Source organism: Oculina patagonica, chromosome 6 (genome assembly GCF_052425735.1).
Source record: "Oculina patagonica isolate OP01 chromosome 6, crgOcupat, whole genome shotgun sequence".
Lineage (NCBI taxonomy): Eukaryota > Metazoa > Cnidaria > Anthozoa > Scleractinia > Oculinidae > Oculina > Oculina patagonica.
Genome location: NC_135763.1, coordinates 23857339 through 23882487, shown reverse-complemented (window position 1 = coordinate 23882487; position 25149 = coordinate 23857339). Strand labels below are relative to the sequence as shown.

The window sequence follows — 25149 nt, the reverse complement described above, 5'->3', positions numbered from 1 at the left end:
ACGTAGCGTAATTTATAATCATAGTCGCAGATCGTGGGTGTACCATCACACGGTAAACTCAAGCTATTCGAATGGAAATTTCAAATTTTGTTTAGAGCTTAAATTCTCAAAAAAAGTGAAGATCATTTCACTGAACAGCTTAGCACCTCCTTAATTCTCAACCAATGAGTAGCGCGGTCATTTGTCATTATACAGCTAATTTGAGAAAGGTTGTCGGAAAAAGCACAAAAGAGCACCCGACAAGACCGAAAGGTAGTATGGGCAAAAGTAGAGAGGTACTGCATGTGCTGAGTACTCATAAAATGGCGGCATAATTTGTCAAACGCGAATTTGCACGTTTTCTTTCACTTCAGCGTGTGAAAACAACGTACTTTTAGCCCGCTGAATTTAAAAAAAAATTCAAAACCCAAAGACAATTGAAAATGACAGTAAAAGTATAAACTCTACAGAAAAAGGCCTATTAAGAGGAAAAACAAAATCTTCACGTGCAAAAATATAAACTTGTACATTTCCTCAAGAACATGTTCAATGCCAGAATGCAAATTAAAATTCAAGTAAATACCCAGACCACCTTTTGGTCTTATCGCGTGCACTTCTGTGCTTTTTTTTACCGACAACCTTTCCCGAATTAGCTGTATACTAAGTAGCAAAATCATTAGCGACTCTAAGCTTGTCATGTTGGGCAATAATGAGCTGCTGTTACTCTGATTGAATAATACCGTAGTTATATGAACGCGTAACAACGTTATTACATGATTTCCAAATCTAAACTGAAAAACAGAATTGTTTACTTCCGCGAAATATCACAACCAAACATAAAACAATACCGTTTCGTTACTTAGAAACTGCGACACAAAAAATATGAAACAAAAGGATTTCACGGAACCAATCGGAAAGTCTCATTTTAGTTCGACAAGCCAATAAAGATAATTCACATGACTGTCCGCATTCCGTCTGAGCTGAAGCGTCAAGTGTAACTATTAATTAATCCAAGAAAGTGAGTGCTGCCAAAGTCAATTTTCACGCTGTTTATTTGTCACAGTACTACAATAGCAAAGCGATGATGGCTAAAATCTTCCTCTTCGTGCTGCTAATTTTCTTTTCCACCAAAAGGTAGGGCGCAATTCATACGTCGCATTTCAGTCCTGTCGAATGTAACTTCAACCGCAGAAATCTCGCTGGTATTTACTTGATTCTACTGGAATCGCGCGCTTTATATTCGCGATTCCAGCGATCAATTCAAGTTTATACGGGGACTTCAGTGAATCAAATTCGACGTGACTCAACGCGACGTCGACGTTTAAATTTGATGTAATTGTTATAATATCAATTTTGTTAAGAGGAGTATTATTGTTTTTACGAGCTGTTTACGACACGGAAATTGTTGAAGGAGAGCAAATGAAATAGCTGATGGAAATTGAAGTGGCTTTAACATGGTAATCATAAGTATACAAATTATGCAGAAATTAAATACGCTCGACTTTCTTGTTTGCAGTGCATGACGGCATATATCCTCTGGTTCGGTCAAACAAAAGCGATCGATTTTGTTTGAGCGATACGAACGCTTTCTGTTTTCAACGTCTCCACGCCGAAAAAAAAAAAAACGAAACATCTTTCAAATAATAGTCCTCTCTAGATGGTTCATTTTTATTTAACTGTCATATTCGACTCTCTTGAAAGTCATTAAGGTTAACTCGCTCATGAAGGGCTCAGCAGCGAGGTGATAAAATCTTTATTATAGAGATCGTGCAGACACGGTGACATCATTGTTGCGGAAAAAACTGTTGCTTATAATATTTCTTGGGTAAGCAGCAAACGAGCTGGCCGGGAAGCAAATCCTAGCAGCCCAAACAGCCCAGATTTATTGACTTTACATTCAGTTTCACGAGGCACAAACGGCTGCGTACGTTAAATATTTTTGAAAAACAGTTTTTGCGTGCGTCTGCGGGCAAACAGGGAAATATTTGTTTCCGAAACAAAGTCTACATGATTACCACGACCTTAATATTCCAATTGAAAAAGCCAATTGAGATAATCCATTCATTGAATTCCGATTCCGCATTCGCTATCGCATTCCGTCTAAGCCGAGAAAGGCGTGAAAGCTTATGATGAATTTAGGTCCAAGGAGGTCAGTGTTGCCACATTCTATCACGTTGACCCAAGTTGTTGATCTAATATTACAAAAGCATAATGGCTAAAATCTTCGTTCTCTTCACGCTAATTTTATTTTCCAGTAAAAGGTACGGTGCAATTTATATGTCACAGATATCTTGTTTCTACTACGTTGCAATACAATATGGTGTGGTATATAGATATAATCCTCGTCGTACTCAAAAAAAGTTTTATACGGGAAGGCTCCGCCCCAAGCTCTTACCCCTTAACCTTTTATATACCATTTTCACAGAAATTGTACCCCTTTTGTATACCTTTGTTTGAAAAAAGGTACCCCTTTCATATACCTAATAGACATGGCGTGGACTTAAAATAGGACGTTTTCTTGTCATTTTTATGTAGCGCTTAATAAATTAAAATAATACAGCCATAAATTGCGTCTGTTCGAAATATTTTAATTAAAGGCCCTTTTAAATAGCCAAATGACAGATTTCCATACCCTTTCATATACTTGAACTCGTGAAATCCCTACCCTTTTATATACCTGAAGCCTGAAAAAGGTACTCCTTTCGGGCGGAGCCTCCCCGTATAGGCCATTATAGAGGGTTTGTGATCCAATAAATAGGGGGTTTGTGATCTTCTGGGGCCAGTATATCCTGCATATCTTTCTCAGGCATGAAGTGTGGGAACCTGACAGTCTATGGCTGTCTCTTTGGGTACCCCTCCAGCATTTTGAAACAAACAGAAGTACTGACAATACATTGCTGTTATAGATCTTTATCTTGTTTTTTTCACTGATGTTTGGTGTTGGTGTTGTATTTTGTTATAAATGTGGCCTCTCTGAGTTGAAGCAATTTCAGCGATCGTATCAGTCACGTCGAATTAACTTCAATTCCTATTTTTCAGGAATTAAATTACTGAGAAATGTAAGGTATATTGTATAAAAGTAATATTTTTGTTTTTACGGCACACAAATGACTTTATAGGAGAGTTAGATAATGCGTGAAATTAACGACCTGATGGACTGAAAGGTCGTGCCAAGCCGGCCTTACAGGGAGCAATCGAAGTAAAATAATCCACCAGTTTTACATTTAAAGGAATTCTTTTCGCCTGAAACCTCTGAAAACAAAACAGATTTTTAAACTTTCCCATTTTTGGGGGGGCCTAACTTGCTCTGTTATTAACTGTTCCGTTTTACAGCTCAAGTGCCGCGCTCGATCTCGGTGATGCTTGTCAAAAGATGTGGGACAAAGCCGCTGACAACCTGAAAGTTCCGTCTGAAGTAAATATTGACACAGTTGGTAAAGTTATATTGAAACCAGCAGCTAAAGCCAAAGTCGATGCATCCGATGTGTTTAAAACATTTAAAGGTAATTGATTTTTTTTGAACGCTTCGATTTTACGTAACTAGATGCAAGTAGATAGATTAACACCAAAAAGACCAAATGGATGAGCACTGGATGCAAAAGAAATTGCCCGTGAATAAAGATAGATGGACATGAGATAGAGAAAATAGAACAGTTCTCTTACCTTGGCAGTGTGATTGATGTGCAGGGAGGTGCCGATGCAGATGTAAAAACGCGTATCGGCAAAGCTAGACAGGCATTCATAGCACTGAAACCAGTTTGGAGATCCAAAAGGATTTCCCTTAAGACCAAATTAAGACTATTCAACTCAAATGTAAAGACAGTGCTTCTCTATGGCTCCGAAAGCTGGAAAACAACACAGGACGTAGTTAAAAAGTTGAGGGTTTTTATCCACAAGTGCCTCCGTATTATATTGGGAATAAGATGGCCACAAAAAATATCCAACCTGGAAGTACGAAACATCTGTAAACAAGGGACATCATGGTGAGCTTAACCCGCAGGAAATGGAGTTGGATTGGGCATGTATTGAGGAAGGACTCCGGCGATGTGGCTAAAGAAGGTTTATTCTGGACACCAGAGGGAAAGCGAGCACGGGGAAGGCCTAGAACAACCTGGCGAAGGTCGGCCGAGAAAGAACTTAAGTCCCTGCACCTGACCTGGAATGGGATCCGGAAGGCGGCACAATACCGCTCCCGCTGGAGAGAGACTGTAGAGGCCTTATGCGTCCAATGGCCCGATAAGGATCGATGATGAGATGCAAGTAGATAATCAAAGGTCTCTTCGAGATATCGACTTTTTTTTGCATGAAGTTAGTATGAGTAGAAGGTTTATCCTGGGCATTGTTGTTCGAACATATCATGGAAGAATTCAAACGACTTTCAGTTCAAGCATTTTTTTATTTTCGCGGAGTAAATGCTGTACTTGTCAGTCGCGACGGCTGGGTGCTTTGCGACTCATATACTTTGGCTTGGTTAAAAAAGGTAAACTTTGACGTTTGCCTTTATGCACCAGTCAATATAAACCCCCGCACCCCCCCGGCCGGGACATAGCGGGGCATTTGACAGGAACTTACATCAAAAGTTGTTTAACGCCCCGCACCCTGTGGCAGTTTTTATGTTCTAATGGGAATAAATACCCCCGCCCAAGTGCCCCGGTCCTTTCGGAAATAGCGTCAGCTTAATAATTTATTGCCAATGGATTTAAAAAAATAAAAAAAAAAACAAAGATACTGTACACAACAAGAACGTTTATTAATGGCTGACCAAATGCAGCAATTTAGACAACAACGGCCAATATTTCAGTTATAATAAATGAGAAATAGAAATAGAAAACTCATTTTCGAACAACAATCACGAACAAGATACTTCGGATGGCCTTTTTACGTTACAAATTAGCGAGGATACCAACCTTTCTCTCTTCGCAATCCGCCATTGACGCCATTGCCACCAAGGTCCAATATCTCGACCCAGTCTTCTCTGAAAATTATCGTGCCAGTCTTTCCGCTGTCAGAGGAAAATGCCCCGCTCCATGCCCCGGCTGATTTAGTACGAAGTTCAAAAGCTTTCAAAAGCCCCGGTAGCCGTGCCTCTCAGTGTCGTCGAATCACTTCAAATTCCCCGCTAATGCCCCGCTATGTCCCGGCCGGGGGGGTGCGGGGGTTTATATTGACTGGTGCATTAACATGTTTAATCGAAATAGTTGTTTCCTTTCGAGTTAGATTTCTACTCGGCTTAATGCAGAAAAATAACGCCTGATCGCAGGTTAGGTTACGCACGACAGAGTTACCTTTTGTCTCGTCACGCAATCTTAACCCCAAATTGAGAGTTAAATTTTCGTTTGGATATTACCAAAAGCCGCTTCTCCTTGTTATTCTTTACCTTACGGCTACACATCCCATTTCTAACGACTACATTTCCAGCAAAACAGTTGCTGTTTATTTTTCTAATGACGATGCATTAACTTCTGAACGGAAGAAACGTTTAACGTTTACTGCTTCCACTGGAAGTAATTTCACAACAGGCTACAAAACCGACACTTAAAAGAAGACCACCAGCTGCAAGTCTACAATGTACAAGACCAGTTTTCTGTTTTAAAGAAATGCCGCACGAAGTTGGACTGTTTAATTTACGAAATGCTCTTTATTAGAAACATAAAGCCGAAACTTAACACACAATCAGATTCTGTGCGTGATAAACTGAATTTTATTTAAAATCTTAATATGCTAATATATTATCACACCCTAGATCACTATATAAGCCTGAACTCCGTATTATAATTTTAACTTGATAATGATGACATGGCGTCATCGAAACGTCGTTCTATTTTCCTATCGCTTATTTTTCTTCTCAAATGTTTCACAAAACATTTTGTTATTCGAAAGCTACAAAAACACTTTTAAATATCACTTAACACATTTAATGATGTTGCAATTAGCGAAGCGCACTAATGACGTCACAGAATTTGACCCCCGGTGTGAGTCAAAATTCGGACAAACAAATCGCTCTGTAAGAGCAATGTATGGTTGGCGGGCACTTTGGAGGCATATTTAGCGATTGTTTCACAAAACCATGGCCAGATTGGCTCGGACTTCGGAAAGCCTTACCTGTGCAACGTAGAAAGCTCAAACCGTGGTTTGAAACAAAAGGTTTGTCAAACAGAGCGATTATTCAATAAATGTGTAAAATGTTTTACTCTCAGTTATTGAATGGATTATAAAGGCCCGATTTGCTGCCGGGATTTGCTGAAAGAAAACATTTATTTTTATGAGAAATGCAAAGCGTTTACACTGTTCTTAGCATAATATTTTCGCCCTCTATCTATCATGTGTCGAAACAGATCGGATGGCCGGCGATCAGTGCCGTCAAATTCGGGAAGAATTCTGAACTTCTCGGCAAACGACGATCTTTCCGGTGCCTAAATGAAGCAAACATACAAGTGCTATCCTTCGCAATTATATAATTCGATAGTAATTCGCTATCCGCCGCTTAAATTTCTCGGCAGCCTGAATAATTTTGCAGTGGAAATCAAGGTGTCATTACCGGATCTTCGACTAATAAATTCAATTTTGGGCCATTTTTTGGATACCTTCAATCTGTTTTTCACTTACTAAAGCAATAACCGGTATGCAATGCATACTAAGGCGAGGACGTTCCAGTAAAGCAAGACAGTATGTTAAAAATTCCAGACAAAGAACTGAGAAGGGACCTTTCGGGCTTCGTTTTTTTGTTGTCCTATTTCAGACTGTGACATCACTCTTGAGAATCACTACTTTCAAATTCAGAAAAAAATTCTCTTGGTATTCAGCATCATGTGATTTTGAAATGGGCTACTTACACTGACAAAGCCAAAAATGTCTATTGAGTGAAAATGCGAGTCCAAAAGATGTGTGATTTACAGCAAGGAGCCCAAATGTGTGACCACTTTTAATTAATTCACATTCTTTCGTGCAAGGCAAAAATTGTTAGTACAGTAAAAGTGGTCACCCTTTTGGGCTCCTCACTGTAAGTCGAAAGTTGAGACACTGAGACATTTGCTATAAAAGGGGGGGGATGGGTTTGTCAGGTAAATAAAATTTTAAAATACAGTACTTTGTTTCCGGTGGTGTTTTTAGTTGTGCATTCCAAGGAAAGGTTAGTTTCTAACCAATGTTACTGTAATTAATAAAAGGCAAATTGTAAGCTGTTTTGATCACAAAATTGGCACGATTTAATTCGTACAACTCTAATAAGATGTCTTTTTTCACGACTTTTCACAATGGAAGGCAACATATTTTGTAACTTTACTAGACAGCTAGGAAACTTCCACAACTTTGGCAAGAATAAAATGTCTTGAAATAATGTATCTAGATTGCCTCTTGTTTAAATGTGGCTTAAAGTTGTCTGCACTGACTGTACAATCTGTAATGTAAATTTTGTGCAGTAAGTCCAAAAACTTAATATCACTTAAAACACGCAGTGCAAGCTTAAGCAAGTACAAGTTTCCAGGAAGTAAAGTTGATATAGCATATTGATTTACTCTTGTTAAATTTAAATGGGGCTGAAAGTTGTTTGCACTTTCTGTACAATTTGTGATGCAAGTAAGTCCAATAAGTCCAACATCTTGATACAGTACATGTGGAGTCTAGGAAGTAGAGTTGATACAGTGGTTTGCCAGTAATGAATTTGAATTGAGAGTCTTTCAGTAGCAAATCCAGAGATGTTTTACACAGTTTATTTTTTTAACTTAGGTGTTATTGCTACATGGTTTTCGCTGTGTTTTTTTTTTAATATATCTGCCATTCATAGTGAGGATTGGGCTTTCTATATATTGCATAGAGGCAGAATAGAGGCCAATAACCAGTTCCAGTCAAAGCAGTTCCAATGCAATAGCCACATTCACACATTCATGCTGCTTCTTGACAAAGTGCAGATTAAACATATTGAAGCAATTAGGACAAAACACAGCTGTCAGTGGATTCTTTGAAAACTGTATTTTGGATGTTTTCTGTTGTTTTTTAATTCTGTTCTGTAAACATAATAAAAGAAAGAATCAATTGTTAAAATTGATTGCAACATTGCAACAATTTATTGCAACATAAGTAGTTACTTAAAATTTTCTTTTTTCTGAAACACATCTTTCTACATGTACACTATGCTTCTTAAATCATTTAGTAGTTATTATGGTCTACAAAAATGTATATACTCTTTTTTGGTTGCTATTAAACCACCCAGCTTTAAGGTCACTTTAGTGTGTCTTGAGAACACCAGTTTGGACTCTTGATTTATCAGTATTTATTTAGATTTGTATAAATGTGATCAATTGTAGTTCTTTTGTCAGTGGTAAAGCCTGAAATAAGTTTGTTTCTATCCATATTTTACAATCACTTGTTTATAATTATTTACTGCTGCTTTGCACACCATTATTAAGATCAATGTTGAAATCTGACCTAGTAGTACACGAAAACGTTCTGTTGACAGAAGGGATCGCGAATGAATCTCTCTCAATGCTTATTAGTAATCTATAAATTCCAGCAAATTAAATATAACAACATCTAGCAGATATTTAGCCTTTTAAAATCGTTATTTCGATTCCATAAATACTTTGTCCATTATGTTATTCAATAAAGTACATGTACAAGCAAACTGATATAAATTTTTGATCGCTCACCTCAGCAGTTGTGGCAATATATTCTTCTGCACTTCTCCTCTTCAGTTAAAGGTCAGGTTACAATGTCGCCAGTAGTTCAGATCACAAATATATCAATCCTGATGTTTAATTAGCCGTGTTTATATTGCTTTCAATGCTTTATATCCAGTTCAACTTCAGACACCCCTCTGTAACAGACCTGGTGACACCTGATTTTCCACCAGGTTTTCAACACAAAATCGACCAGGGCAGTCAAAAATCCACCAGGTTGATTACTTTTTTTCACCAGGGAGGGTGTTGATATATTTAATCTAACCAATTATTGATGCAAACTCTGTGAGCCAGTATGCAATAAACTTAGCGGGGTTATCATGCACGATTTTTCGCACCGATGTTGTCTAAGGGCTGTAGATGACACCGTCGTTTTTTTTTTTTCGGCTTGTACGTAAACAACTGAAGTAACATAGAAACGGCAAACGGGCCGTTTTGAGATCCCCGTGAGTTCTTTGTATCGAACAGTGAATTACCGCCACTAGATCCGCAATGGGTCAAATTTAGCAAATAATTGTCGCAATGAGCCAACGAGTCGCCCTACTATTGACATGGTTAGTTTACCCTTGGACTAGACTTGCCTACAAGTCGAGCTCAGCAAGCGCAAAGAGAGAAGAGCACACAGAGCGCGGAAACGAGAAACGAGAAGCGAACGACTTTTAAAAAGTCTACCCTTGGGCTTGAAGCAGTCGCGCTCTGAAATTCTCGCATGCACGTTTTTGTCCATCAGGGCATCAAACAAGGCACGCAATGCATGCAGAGGCGATGACAAACAGAAGAACAAATTCCGCCAATAACCTTATGATATAAGGTGATGGACTGACATCATCGCCGGAAAATGATTACACTTCCTTCTGATGCATGTTACTTTTCCAGGTCTTAGCAGGATTGCAGGCAGGATTTGAAACGACGGTTCTGAAATATGCAAAGGACGAAACGACGGATATGAAAGTTGTAATCGTGTGAACGCCGAAGGTGTAAGCTACTCGGGAGCTCTTCCGCTCACTTCGCTCGCGTAATCCTTCTCGAGAGCCTATTCACAGCCTAGCTACTCGAGGTCCTCCCCGGGAAATTTTGAAAAAAATAGACAGGCTGAAATCACATTTCGTGCGTTTTAAAGGGAGTTTCATATGCAAATAGGCACCTAAAAGTAAACTTAAAAAAACACGATTATTTCTAGACCTTTTTAGTTAAAATCAAAGCGTCTTATTTTTGGAAGGGAAACTGGACGCACTTCACCAGGCAATCAACTTTGCACTCGACGAATTACACCTGCCAAAACATACATTAACGACTACAAAATTCCTAAACTGCGCGTCGAAGGACTTTGAGAAAGTCTAGGTAAGCGGTAATTTAGCCAGATATTCGACAGTTTTTCAAAGAAATTGGGAGATTTTTTCGTGGGATTATAATTATTTTCTCGACTTCCTAGTTTGAACGTCTATCTAGCCCTGCTAATCTGAATACAAGTTTAATTACTTTTCCAGAAGGTAAATTGCATAAATATTTATTATCAAAAGAGCCTAGCATGAAGAGACAGAATCAGCGCCAAGATATATTCGCGCGTGCCCCAAGGTGAGCCTGCTCGCAGGCTAAAGACAGATCCAGAGGCTGCCTAGCACGGGCGCACCTAAATTTAATCTGTGTCATCCGTTTACTTTTAAAGTTGAAAAATGTTCAATATGCCGGCCCTTATTCGTTGATCCATTTTTAGAAGGTCAAAGCATAAAAAAATCTAAATAAGAGAACCATTTGCTTATATTTTTTACATGTCGAATAAATTATCTCTTTTTTGGAGTTAGCGAGCAACGAAAAATATGTGTTTTAAATTAATGACTGCTGTCCCCCAGCCCCGGGCTCCAGCCGTAGGCATCAATAGTTTCATGTAGGTGAAAGCTACACAAAGTTCTATTTAGACAGTACTTACATCTTAAGGCAGCTTTATTATTAAAATTTACCGTAATACGCCACTTGAATGATCTTGAATGTACTTGAATTACTGGCGTATATTTTACATCACATTGTGCCGGCGGGCTGCAAAGTTAAACATGATATTTTATACATTAAGCGCCTTTCAAACTGCTCGAGGCTTAATACTTCACCAAGAATTATGTGGGTCAAGCTGATTATCCTCTGCGTAGTTATTCGATAAAACGCTGTAAAAAGCCGGGTCAAAAATACTTCCACACATTTATCTTGGGCCGCGCGCGCTGTTCAAATCGCTCTGAATCATTCACAAGCTCGTAAATTATACATACAGTAAAGGAAACATATCTGTTTTGTCTCTTCAGTGACGTGCATGACAGCAGAACAAGCGACGAAAACAATCAGTAAATTACTTTTTGCTATATTTACATCGAGTTATAGTCAATAATTAAATTATCTTTTTGCTGCGCGTCGTTTTTTTTTTTTTTTTGTTTATTTAAGCCAGCAGAAAGATTTTGGTTTATTTTTCCTGACTAGGTAAACAAAATTCTTCACCAGGGAGAAAAAAAATCGACCAGGGATTTTTCAGATAATCACCAGGTACCAGGGAGGTCAAATTTCCACCAGGGAGGGCAAAATAACCCACCAGGTCGGGTTCCACCAGGTCTGTTACAGAGGGGTGTCTTCAGTCTTGAAAGGCAAAGGTCTGCCGAAACAGCACTCGCCAGCTGACTCCAAGCTCGTAAACCACAATTTAGTTCGGTGTGTCGATAAGGTTTTTGTGTACTATGATATCTCAATATGTTTGTAAGTGAGCGCAATTTAAGCTACTAATCTTACTTCGAGTCAAGGCTTCTGGCTGCGAAAAAGTCTCGAATAACCAAGATGGCGGAGGAAAACAGTCTCAAGCCATATTCTTAGTTACCAATCCCCCTCGGTTCGAATCATCACATCGCCCGTTGTAAACCCAACCAATTTATCGCTTCATAACATAAGGCTCGAGACTAACGTCCTCGCCTAAAAATGTTTGAAATCTATCATTTTTCGAGCCTTTCGAGAATCTCGGCCTCAAATTGTGCCTTTCTCGCCCTTTTTTTCTTGTCAAGAATGCGTCCCCTCCATACAAAGCCTTTGCCAAAACTAAAATTGTTGTCCGACTCACGACTCACTGTGGTGAAATCTATTTTTAGTAATAGTGCGCTTTGCTAGATGATGTTGCAATTCTAAATTGTGCAACTCAGCAGAAATAATCAATTGTCATGAAATGAGTTCCTTTTGGTTAACTATTAGCAACGTTTTAGTGTGTTCGTGCGGGTAATGTTTGACCTCCTGACCTCTTTCAGTGCTTTGGCTAAATTAAAGGCACGGCGCCGCACAGTAAATTTAGAAAAGCAGTCACTTGAGAAACACACAAGTCGTGTTTGCGTTAGTCACGGAGTGAACGTGACATGAATTTCCTTTACCACGTCATCTTTTGCTTTTTAAAACCACATGCCTAGCCGGAAAAATGCCTGCTTAGCATGCAAATATTTATTTTGTTCCGAATGTTCAATAAAATAACCCAAACCAGTTCATTTAAAAGAAAGCCAAATCACGCCAAAATAAAGAGTAGACTATAAAGGCTATCCCATTGTGTTTCTCCTTTTAGCGTCTTCCGACAAGCTTTTGGTAATTCCCCTGGCGCGATGACGTGTATCCCGTGCTTTGACACATTCTTGTTGAGCTTGCAACTTACGTTTCGATAACGTTTCGATTCTCAAAATACCGTAAACTCAAAACAAAAATTGGGATATCCAGAAAATAAGTCGTTGTTTTGCAATATTTAACACGTTCCGGGTAAATTGTACGACTTGTACTCGCTCCGAGCCAAACGCTTGAGTAACACAACAATAAATATTTCACACAAACAGAGCGCAGAGTATTCAAACTGAAAAGAGGTGAATGATTATTTATAGCTACAAGCGAGAGATCGCGTGACATGGGTCTGACGTAGTGGTAGTTTTAAATAGCTTGGACATGTCCAAGCGGTCTTTGTTTTCGCTATGTGATTTTAGGTTAAATTAATATTAGCCCCTAAAGACTTGTACTAGTAAAAATTGCGTTCTTAATCGTTTTAAACTTCGCAGCCTTCGAGCGCTGAACCCCTTACATTCTTAATTGGTTATGTGACGTAAGATTTGGGCTACTCACGTTTTTTATTCTTATATAATGTTTGTAAATTTGACAAGTCACGTTTTTTCTACAAGAACGGAAGTGCTGAAGCACAGCTATAGAGTGACACTTTACAAGTCACGCGCTTTGATCACCCAAAGCGGAAAGTATTCCCTTGAGAAATTAAAACAGTCCCTTGAGAGTTAACAAGAATGCAATCCCTTCCGGTTCAGATTTTAGCCCAGGTAAACGCTATTCTACTTTTTTTACTTGTAAACAAGCAAAAAAAGTCGAAAAAAGTACAAACCAATCAAACTATCAGGTGATTCAGGTTAGTCAAGCAATCGAATATCTGTGTCCCGGATGGCCTATCTTGAAAAAGTTGAACATTTTTTTTCAAGTTCGACTTTCGCATGTCCGTTTTTTAGTCGTCCCCGTCCTCATCCATCTTGGTTCCTATTTGGGTTTATTTTCATCTTTTTGGCATTTTTCTACCTTGATAAACTTATTATTTTGAGGTTTTCATCAATTTGAAGGTGATTCTGCACTTCACAAAAATGACTTATAATATCGTGACATATCTCCTTTAAATTCATGCTGGGAAAAACCAAAGTTGTTAAGTTAGTTACAATAATGGTTATATACTTTCGCGGGTGCATTGCGCAAGACTTATAAATTATATGATTTCAAAGCTTACAGAACCAAGAATCATTTCAGATCATATAATATTTTTTATGATAACGTAGAAAACTAAATTAAAATGCGCTTGAAGATGTTAAGTGAAAATGAAGCAATGTTTAAACATAGTTAATGGTAGAAATGGTTATGAAGCCCGGCAAAGTTCTTTGTTAAAGGTTATTGTTCGCTATTTTGAGGGGTGACCCTGCACAAAACTTGAAAAAAAAAAAAAAAAAATAGGTGGTTACGTGTGTTCATACAACTAACCAATAAAAATATTGGGATTACGTAACTCATGCATAGTGTATGAGAGCAAAACTAAAGATGTGCACGGTCATGGACCTTCCAACTTAAATTTTGGCCTCATTGTTTGCTCCTTTGATATTTGCCGGGCTTCCATTTCATTTTTAAATTATAATCGGTCGGCTGTGTAAGGTTTAAAACCGAGAAAATATGAAATATTTGATAAAGACGTCGTTTTTTGGGGTAAACGTTTGTCATGTTTTACCTTTCTTCACAGAGCTAGTTACGTCGACAACCACCCAAAATATGAATGCATTTTTCAATGCCATAACACAAAAGGGTGGGCCTTTGGAACAAGCTTTATATTAAGCTATCTCAACACAAACGTGTTTGATGCTTCAAAGAAGGTATGTGTATAGCGATCATTTAACACGTGTCAAATTTGGTACCTTTTACAATTTAAATTTTACCCGTCTGTATTTCTAATCTGAACGGGTTTACCTACTTAGACTGAGCTCTTTTGATTTATTGGGACTGGTAGACTGCAGTGAAGACTTTGGTTACTTCATGCTCAATTTGAATTTGTCAAATGTTACTATTATTATTTTTTCTTCCATCCTTACAGAAAAATAGATATCAGTATTTTTTTTTGTAGAGTACTTTTAACGCCCGCACAGAAACACGGAAACTTATCTCGATTTCATTTATAAACACACTTTTGCTGCGTTTACTTTTGTCCTTTGTTCGAGCAAGATATTTTTTTACAAAGATGAAAAAATAACTGGATGATGATTGGCTTAAAAATAACTTATTCCTAATTACCTGAATGCACTGTTTCCTAGCACTGAGTTGCCGCCTTCAGCTATAGTAGTGTGGTACTTTAAAATAGTCTACCTGTCAAACTGCTACAAGCAAAAACTCTCACTAGCTTTAAATCTGGCTGCATAAAGTTTGGGACCTTGAGAGTGGGCGCTTATTCGAGGCTAGACACTTATAAGATTTTTAACATGTTGAGCAAAAAATAAGTTTATTTTGCAACAAATCAAATACCCGTAAAGATAAACAAAAGCAGCTGTTCACAGTAAATTTCTGTAAAATACTAAGAAACTCCGTCTTCGGGGAAGTAGCTTAGTGACACTTCAATTTTAATCTTATTTTCACTAAGATAATTAGCGAACTCTCTGGTGTTGTCTCCTCGATGTTTGACAGCGTAACGTTGGCAAATGGGGTAGGGAGGGTGGACGCTAATTCAAGGTTGGGCGCTCAATCGAATAAATACGGTAATTCTAAATAATGTTGTCTAGTACGCTGTATCCGTGGATAGCACGCATGTTTTATTATTGCTTACTATAATAAGCTTTAATTAGTATTATCAATTAAAGGAAATTTAAGTACATGTTTCTACGTCACACGTCACTTTTTTTTTTTCATTAGACTATGGCAGATTTTAAGACTACTGAGTTAAAGGAAGCGTGGTTCGAGCCTTTTCCTGGCAAAGGCTTTAAACATGTATTTGTTGGTAAGTATCTAAAGCTTGCTGCATGTAAGGCACCATATACAGAAGTCCAGAACTGAGGGGCAAAAAATTCTTATCTTTCACAATACCTATCTCAGTTACTGTGTATCAACTGCCAAACAATAGATCAAGACTGACTTATGGTGCATTGGAAACATTTCTTTAATAATTCAAAACAGTGATCTTGGCTTTATATTACTAAAGGTGACAATTTTTTATCTTAATTTATTTTGTCGTTTATTTTTGCTAGGTGAAAAGCGTGTTATAAAAAAGAAAAACGTGTACTCAGGATTCCACAACTGGTACCAATTCTACCTTCAACAAGTTCTAAACGAAATAAGCGATGTTCAGTTGGATTCATTCACCAACAACACAAAGGTTTGTGAAAAAGTGTCTAGAAGCCTACTGCATTTTTTAAATTTATTTGCATGCATAGCAAATCAACTCACTTTAACTTTCAGTAACAATAACTCACTTTAACTCTCATAACAACATTAACTTACTCTCACTCTTACTCTCACTCTAATAAATAAAAACATTACATTACTGCATATCCTTTTTAGCCTTACAATGTGTAATGATGTCTTTGTAAAATTAATAGTCTATAGATTTATAATAGAGTTACAATATCCATTTTTCTCTAAATTTATCGAAATTGTTATTTTTCGTACAGATGTACTAATTTAAATTTGAATTAACTTTAAATAAATTAACTTTAAATTTAAAGCCACGTACGTTTGGAAGGTCTTTATTTCTTCTACAATCCCATTAATATATTTTTCCTAGGAGTAACAAGTAGTTAAGTAGGAGGCATCCTGGTGTTAGAACACCAATTAAAACTTCTTTCCAATTAAGATGATATGTATTTGATATGTATTTTTACTTCACAAAAAAATTAAGAAAATTACACGGTGGCTTGAAGATATGAATTTTATTCTCTCCTGGTAAAGCAATATTTTACTCATTCGCTGCACTCATTCGTAAAATATTGCTTTACCACTCGAAAATAAAATTCATATCATCAAGCCACCGTGTAATATCCTCTACGTAGACTTGCTTAGTGAACAAAAAAACGCTTTTCAGTCATTTAAAACATCGAGTTTTCGTCAATAGTGTGTTATCATTACTTTTCTCGTCACGAGAACCGCTCGACACATAAAACAGACAGAACTTCATGATCGAGTTTGGCAACGAACGAGACTTGAGAATGAAAACGACTTCCTAAAATTTAATATATACAGCTATTACAATTAACGATGTTATCAGATCAAAGCTTAAAGCTTAACAGGAAAGGTCTGGGTATTCACAAGTCTGTTCTTTTGCACGTGAAGAATTCAGGAATTTGTTCTTCTCTCAGGAGGCCGAGTAGCTGTACATCTTTTAACATTTAGTGTAGCGAAAAGGACCTTGTTCCCACATGTCTCCAAAGGAAGAAAGCGTGCAAATTCGCGTTTTTCATATCATTATATATATTTATATTCAGCACGAGCAGTTGCTCTCTTCTTCGACCAATGCTACCTTTCGGTCTTGCCTATAAGCTTTGTTCGGACAACGCTAATTGAAATAGCTGTATATTCATTGAAACACGATACTTAAGGTCGCGGAGGATATATTGATTATGGATAATATTAATAAAGCAAAACATTGGTAGAATGTTGTTTTAAAAAGCCTTATACCAAACATTTGAAAGCCGATTCCGCTTAAAATTTACAGGGATATTGAGGGATGATGGGAGCGAATAAGGATCGTTTTTTATTGAATCAATCACGCCTTCTGGCAATCATTAACCCTATTCAGACCGGGGGGGGGGGGGGCTTTTGAGGCCCGCACTGTCTTTGAACTTTTATAACTTTTTTAAGATTTAACCTAACGTTGGCAAACTTTCTGAGTTTTCCTAAAACTTAAAAATCTGGCGTCAGGCAAGACAATCCGCAATACACCTGTAGTTTAACTCCCTCCCTGTAGTTAAATTCATGAAATTTTGTTCCATTAAGAAAAAAGACAACTTATCTTGTTTCTTAATATCATAAGCTGACAGAAAAGAGAGTTAAACTACAGGTGTATTATATGTATTTGTTGACTTGTCCAAGACAGATCATAGGACTCGAAATCTTTCCAAAAAGTGCTTGAGTAGAGCCCTACTGTATGATTGTACCGTGTTTAATTTAATTAATTCATTAGTCAGTTGACTCGTTTTTTCTATATTTTATTCTGTAGCCTAGCTTTATCCGCATGAACTTCAAATGGGACAAGGCAACAAAGAAATGCCCAAGCAGCATGTATGTTGGAACAAGCCCAGCATTTGATTTCGCCTTATTTAGTACCTGCTTTATAACGTTGTACAAAGGGCCGAGTGGAGGAAAATTGGGCAATGAATGTACTTGCAAAATCGACAACAGCAATTTAACAATTAAAGCAATTGAGAAACCCACTGGTTCTGGCAAGATTTGCACAGCCTACCCACGAAAATTATTTGTAAGTTTCAATATTGTACAAGGAGTTTCTCAGCATTTATTATCTATAATTATAATTTATAGTTAATTAATCAGTAACTGCCTAAAGGCGAAATTTTGGGTCTCTAAAAAGTTTGGCACTGACAAAAAAACATCGAACGCATCTTCTTCACTGCCGACTTTGGAAAGAATCTGGAAACCATTATGTTATGCAAAATTGTTAACATACTACGGTTGATGTAATATAATTAATGTGACATGAATAGAAGGTTAAGAAATAGACAAAGAAATTATCAAAAGGGTTCTGATTTTCTCGAATCCAAATAAACGCTGGCTCCGGAAGGTCTAGTTTGAAATAAATGCCCCTGGCGTATTCGACTCGAGAGACCAGCGTTCGTTTGAACTACAAACGTTTAAACTACAGGGAACCCCGGTAGCTCGAACTCGGATAACTCAAACCACCCCGCTAACTCGAACAAACTTCCATTTCCCTTGGATTTGACCCCACTTTTCAGTCATTTTTACTTGGTTTACTCGAAGTCGGATAACTCGAAAACCCCGCTAATTTGACGTTCTAAATTTCGTTTCCCTTGATCAAAATTTGGGTCAAGTTCACCCCGATAATTCGAATTATGGTTCTTGTAGCTCGCCACTGATGTCCATTGAAATATCCTATAAGCCTTTCTTGTCGTGTAATCGTATTTAAACAATACTACAAACCCTACAGCAATTTGATTTAACCTGAAAACAACGAATTTAGACCACGTGTCTGGCAGTCATTCTCCATTCTTATCATAAAAATGTATGATCGTGTGAAAGTTTCTGACGAGATAAGTTTACAAACATGGTGGAGGAGTTAAACTCTTGTCTACCGAGAAACAACTCCAGCTAGTGGTCAGAGAAGGACTTGAACCCGCGGCAACCTCCGTATTTCAAGTACGGCGCCCTGACCACCGATTAAATAATTAAAAATAGCATGAGACATGATCAGAAACTTAGGCCTTTGTCAAAAAAATTTGAAATTAAGTAAAAGTAAGGAAGTCGTTGATAGCAATCCCCTATTATGCGCTTCCTACAAAAACATTTAATTTGCAAGGCAAAAAATTTCATGTTACTAATATCTTTTCTGTTTAATACACAGCTGCTACAAGTTCTCTAACCGCCTCCCCGCAAACTTGCTGCGAGATGGATGATTGTTTACCATCATGTGTCACACCAACAACAACAACAACTCCACCGACTACATCGGGAGGTGGCAAAGTAGATTACTACGTGAAAAAAGGATGTTTTCTTGTTTCCTATTTCTGTTATTTTGTTAGTTTTTATTGACAACTCACAACAATTCTTACACAAAACCATAAACGTATTAACCATCGATCGTTTTCTAAATTCACCAAAAATAACAAGACCGTTTTGCCTGCATCAAAATTACCAACAAACTTAGGCTCAGCGCTGTTCGGGAAAATGAATAGACCAGACTCGGGAGAGCGGCGTAGATTGGGCCTAAAACTATTGCAACTTATTCGGAATATTATAGAACTTAGTAAGGGTGCGCAATATAGGTGTACCACTTTGGTACACTAGTATACAACACGTATGGCAGACATTATGTATGCGAGAAGGAAAAAAAAAGATTTTGCTACCAAAGTCAAGATTTTTGCCTGGGAATGCTTCAGTTATCATTTTATACTTATAAGCATGTCTGAAAAGTTTTTAAAAAGTGCGAATATACTGTTTTCTGTAACATTTCAGTTCACTTTGAGGCAGGCCGTATCACATTTTTAAACTCTCTATCTCCAAAACGAAGCATTCTTCTGGCACAAAATTTTCCCAGTAATTAGCGAAACTGATGTCTAGAACAAACCATAAAAGAGAACAGTTATGTAGTATAAATAGTTTTGAGTTTTGATGACATCACGTACAAACGATCTAAAGACCACTTTATTTTCATTAAAGGATTTAACGATTCTTGGTTTTATTTTTATTTTTACAGCTTAGCTATTTGATTAGTTAGTGAACTTTCTATCATTGATGTAAATTTTTAATGTAAATTCCATTTTTGAATAATATTTTACTGTGAAGCGCCATGAGTCAGGGATATGGCGATATCTAATATTGTTATAAATGGTATTATAATTATATTAAAATTTTATCAAAACGTCAGAAAACTGCCAAAAATCATTAAAAAGTACTCAGAATCAATACAACAGTGCAAAGAAATTAAAAGGAACACAACAATTTCAAATTTGCGGAACAGGTCTGTCAAAATGCCCCCCCCCCGGCTCCCCGGTCTAGATAGGGTTGAAACCGCGATTACATCATTCTATTTGAGCCGTTTGATTTACAATTAGAAATGGGAAGGACATTTTTGCAGTCGACGTAGACTTGCTTAGTAAACAAAAAAAACGCTTTTCAGTCATTTAAAACATCGGGTTTTCGTCAATAGTGTGTTACCATTACTTTTCTCGTCACGAGAACCGCTCGACACATAAAACAGACAGAACTTCATGATCGAGTTTGGCGACGAACGAGACTTGAGAATGAAAACGACTTCTTAAAATTCAATATATACAGCTATTACAATTAACGTTGTTATCAGATCAAAGCTTAAAGCTTAACAACAAGACTTAAAGGTGGTCTGGGTATTCACAAGTCTGTATTTTTGCACGTGAAGAATTCATGAATTTGTTCTTCTCTCTGGAGGCCTTTTTTTATATAATTAGGTTTGTCGAGTAGCTTTGGTCTTGAAAAATCTTTTAACATTTAATGTAGCGAAAAGGACCTTGTTCCCACATGTCTCCAAAGAAAGAAAGCGTGCAAATTTGCGTTTGTCATATCATTATATATATTAATATTCAGCACGAGGAGTTGCTCTCTTCTTCGACCAATGCTACCTTTCGGTCTTGCCTATAAGCTTTGTTCGGACAACGCTAATTGAAATAGCTGTATATTCGTTGAAACATGATACTTAAGGTCGCGGAGGATATATTGGTTAACATTGGTAGAATGTTGTTTTAAAAAGCCTTATACCAAACATTTGAAAGCCGATTCCGCTTAAAATTTACAATGATATTGAGGGATGATGGGAGCGAATAAGGATCGTTTTTTATTGAATGAATCACGCCTTCTGGCAATCATTAATCCTATTCAGACCGGGGGGGGGGGGGGTTTGGGGCCCGCGCTTTCTTTGAACTTTTATAACTTTTTTAAGTTTTAACCAAACGCTGGCAAACTTTCTGAGTTTTCCTAAAAAATTATCTGGCAACAATTTGGTAGGGTTGGATGATATGTCAGGAACTTGAAATCACCATGTAAACGGCATTTTGACAGGCATGTTTTCCCAAATTTTTAATTTTGCGTGTTTCTGTTAATAAAAATCAACTTAAATGGAATTATTTTTACATTTTTACGAGTTTAAAGCACATTTTTATTTATTTTGAGTACTTTGCAGTGATTTTGGGTGGTTTTCTGGCATTTTGGAAAAAAATTGAAATCCAAGATGGCGGATCCAAGATGGCGGCTGTTTTGACATCATGATGTAATTGTCACGTGATGTGACGTCACCACCCCACATGACGTATACCAAAAGAAAAAGTTTCGGACATACAATACATCCTATAAGTTTCATGGTGATTGCTTAAATATTCTGGAAGTTAGACCACCCCCCCCCCCCCCCCCTGGTCTGAGAAGGTCCAAAAAAGCCCGGTCTGAATAGGGTTAAAGTGAACCTTTTTAAAAACGCATGTAGTTTCGTGTCCAAGTTTTCTGCTCGAGAAAAACACAGAAAAACTCGATTTTACCACTCAGTGATCAGTCAAACTCTCCTTTGTGTCATATCTGACTCGGATTTTTTAATTTCAAGTTTCATTGAGAGTTATTAACTTTTATTAACTTTTAAAGGCGCAAAATGAATCATTCTATAATTCAAAGTTTTGAATATTTTATACTTAAGCTAATTTAAAAATCTGGCGTCAGACAAGACAATCCGCAATACACCTGTAGTTTAACTCCCTCATTGTAGTTTAATTCATGAAATTTTGTTCCATTAAGAAAAAAGACAACTTATCTTGTTTCTTAATTTCATAACCTGACAGAAAAGAGAGTTAAACTACAGGTGTATTATAGAATGTCATATCTGAATGCCACCAGCCAGCACTACTCGCCGAAAGCGCTTCAAAATGACCTAATATGCGGGCAAACGACAAAGAAAACTTTTAAACCCGAATGCTGAGTTACTATAGCTCCTATACAGAACCGTATTAAATAGATTTAGCCAAGCCTAAAAGCGGAGCTCCCCGGTTATTTACTTTGCCTTTTTTGTAAATCCGAATTTACTGACCGTTGACAGAAAAAAAAAATATAGGACTTGAGCCTGCGATCCAATGCAAACCATTACCTGGTCAGCGGTAAACTTCAAAAACATTCTTCCTCGATGAGTTCGAAATCTGAGCTCGCGATATGGCCATGTGATACTGGTCAGCGGATACCTTGTTTTGACAGCTGTCATTGACCATGACATGGATGTCCAATATCAAAGATGTAAGCTGACGTTCACCTAACCTTAACCTATTTCTGGAGTTTGGCCGCCATGTTGGGGCGACGTAGGTACGTCGTAGGCGCCCGCGAACCATGCCGCTAGCCATGATGACCATGAAAAACCAAAAGAATGGTTCTGTTAATTTTCTATGTGTATGGGGCTCTGCTCAGCAGCTGGGAGCTCCGCTATAAATCGCATCTGTGTAACACAACAGCGGAAAATATAGACAGCAAACTGATCCTAACTAGGCTCTTACCGAAAGTGCTAGCACTTTTTTTGGCATTATTTTGCTTCGCGAGCATTTTTTTCTACATTTTATCCCAAAAAGTACTGTTAGCATTATTTTGGATTTTTGACTGAATATTTGTATAATTGTTTTGTTAAAATGCACAATCTGACTTTTTTTATGGCGTCCAAAGCCTCCCAGATGCATTTTGCCCTCATTTTAGTCAAAGGAGCCGAGGAGGCCTGGGGAATAGATTTGATAGGTCAGCGGTTGCCTTCTAGAAACCCAGTCCATCACACTCGTTCCAAGATGGCGTCATACACGTTGTCATGGAGGAACAATGGAAGACAGCGAGCCAAGGCAAAAAATGAAAAATGCTACTGAAAATCTGAAAATGTATTATTCTGTTTAAGCATTTTTATGTAAACCACGAGCACTTTTTAAAAAATTAGCATTATTTTAGCACTTTTTTTGGCAAAAAACGAGCACTGCTTTTAACATTAAATGCTTTTTTTACGAGCACTTTCGGTAAGAGCCTAATCCTAACGGCTAAAACGATCAAAAATAAACAAAGTGGATAAAAAACTAGAATATATTGAAAAAAACTCTGCCCTATATTTCGGTTTGCAAAACAAACCTTCCTCAGGGGCTGAGCGGAAAAAAAATAAAGTGAGAAAAGTAAGGATCGTTACAAATTGAAAAATTTAAAGTAACATACTAAACAATGATTGGTTCTACTAATTAACAAGTGTCAATGACGTGTTTCGTCAAGTCTGCTTAGAGCGGTTTTCACTTGAGTGTCGAAAGTAATTCGCGTTTGCATTGGTTTGCATAACTACGCTTTGTGATTGGTTTAAAAATCACGCGCCACTTTCTCAGCCAATCAGAAGTAAAACCAAAACCAATTATGACGCGCTCGCGCACGTTTTCCCGCGCTTCGTGCCGGCTACATGTATTTACTTCGAGTTTTGATTGGTTCACTGGTTTGTCTGTGTCTTTTGTGATTGGCCGGAGTAATTACTTTGGTTTTGGTTTTACGACACTCAATTGAAAACTGCTCTATGCCAAGAGGATGTAAAGTTTTTGCCTTGGTAATAAAATGGGATCCACGAGCCTTGCTAGTATTTTATTTTAAATTTTTCTTGAAGATAGAATGTCATTGTGACTGGAGTAGGGATCCTCGACACTTATTGCTTAAAACAAACACAAATCGAAAGATCGTTTTAATTTCAGTGTTCTTTCTAAATTTGTATGCAGACTAGCATGATGAAAATATATAGTTCGCGATATTAGTACGCTTACCTACTACAACTAGCGCTGTCATTTTGTAAATATAACCTCTTTTAAAAGTAAAACAACAAATCAATATAAACCAAAGCACAACACTACCCCAGCCCAAGAAGACGATATAGTATGTGTTTGTTACGGGCGAGTGTTAATAAGAGTTCCAGAAAGGTGGTGGCTTTCTGATAATTATTCAAAGTTTGTCGGAACATTTCTCGATACAATATTTTTGCAATTTCGCAAAAAACACCGCGTTAGTCGATCTCACGCCCTCGCAATATGAGAATTATAAACTAAGGGAAATAATACAGGTACAAAAACCGAAATTAACATGGTAGAAAGCAAAACGTTCATTAAAGATTATTAGGCACAAAAAATATTACGTGTGCTGAGCTGATTTAAGATTACTCCTCTTTGATCTGGCATGAAAATTTCACGTAATTAATCCAAGGCCATTCTTTTATTCCCAATATCTTCAAATTCCTAGCCAAAAGAAGTCAAATTGAAATTACTGACTCGTACCCAGTCGTCTCTAATGAGAAAAATTACCGTACTTTAAGCTTCATTATTTTTGTCTGATTTAATATATAAATTTAGGCAAGCCTAAAAGCGGAGCTCCCCAGTTAATTATTTTGCACTTTATTGAACTCTGAATTCTGGCCATTGTAAAACTTTAAGGCTAAGAATTTTATATTCGTTTTATTTTTTTAATAAATAATAATTAATATTTTTCCTTATTTCTTTTTTACCGTGTCCGGGGTTGGGGGGGGGGGGGGGTACTCCCTAAAATTTACTATGGGGGTGTGCCGTTGAGTTGCTGAGACTTTGGACCTGTTCCAGAGACAAAAGGTTCAATTTGCGACCCTGTTCCAGACAAACACTGCAAAGTAGGTACCCTGTTCCAGCAATATCCACAATGGAAATATATGAAGATAGATATAAATACACTACCGTACATCACAAAGCTCTCACTTGACTTCGTCTGTGGCTTGGAGATAAAGCGATGAAAGGAGCGGAGTTTCATAGCTATATACTTGATAGTGTTTAATCAGGATTCTGGGAAAACAATCAACCCTGTTCCAGAGTCAAAAGGGTGATTTGTATACCCTGTTTCAGAGTCAGAGAGGCAAAAAGCATACTATGTTGAGCGGCACATACCCGTATAGCTCTTATATGGGAGTACCATTCCCCCCTCGGGTACCTTGTACAGCAACACCAAATAAGAGAACAAACAAAATCAATCAAAATGTTATAATTCCACCGAAAGCATTATCATAAAGAAGTCTGGATGGGAAATTATGTTGCAAAACGGGCAATTATGTTACCTTCATGTAGAAAAAAAGGAGGGAGGAGTAGGGCTGCATGTCGGGGTAGATAGGCATATCACATGGCAAATTAGGCATTTTTGTTGTTGCTTTACCAGCTTTAAAAGAAAGAAAAAATCACTTTACATTTAGAGTATAAAGGAAATAACAAACATC

The 25149-nt window shown here is 37.5% G+C and overlaps 1 protein-coding gene and 1 long non-coding RNA gene across 2 annotated transcripts; one reads left to right on the top strand and one right to left on the bottom strand.

Moving 5' to 3' along the window:
• The first annotated feature begins 885 nt into the window (after positions 1–885).
• Positions 886–18780, top strand: LOC144657956 (uridylate-specific endoribonuclease-like). Its single transcript, XM_078518289.1, has 6 exons — positions 886–1113; positions 3313–3482; positions 13930–15171; positions 15419–15546; positions 17386–17643; positions 18763–18780. Exons 3-6 carry the CDS (start codon positions 15090–15092, stop codon positions 18778–18780), a joined length of 486 nt encoding a protein of 161 aa, XP_078374415.1. The 5' UTR covers positions 886–1113; positions 3313–3482; positions 13930–15089.
• LOC144656720 (uncharacterized) lies at positions 6591–8777 on the bottom strand. Its single transcript, XR_013571372.1, has 2 exons — positions 8625–8777; positions 6591–7982 (listed from the first exon to the last, which is right to left on the bottom strand). It is a non-coding gene; the product is annotated as an uncharacterized LOC144656720 (long non-coding RNA).
• Positions 18781–25149: the final 6369 nt, after the last annotated feature.

What these genes read in the sequence shown, in the direction of transcription:
- LOC144657956 (XM_078518289.1), top strand. Translation starts at nt 15,090, where the DNA reads ATGGCAGATTTTAAGACTACTGAGTTAAAGGAAGCGTGGTTCGAGCCT. An exon ending in CTTTAAACATGTATTTGTTG is followed by an intron (nt 15,172 to 15,418) that starts GTAAGTATCTAA and finishes TATTTTTGCTAG; the next exon opens with GTGAAAAGCGTGTTATAAAA. An exon ending in CATTCACCAACAACACAAAG is followed by an intron (nt 15,547 to 17,385) that starts GTTTGTGAAAAA and finishes TTTATTCTGTAG; the next exon opens with CCTAGCTTTATCCGCATGAA.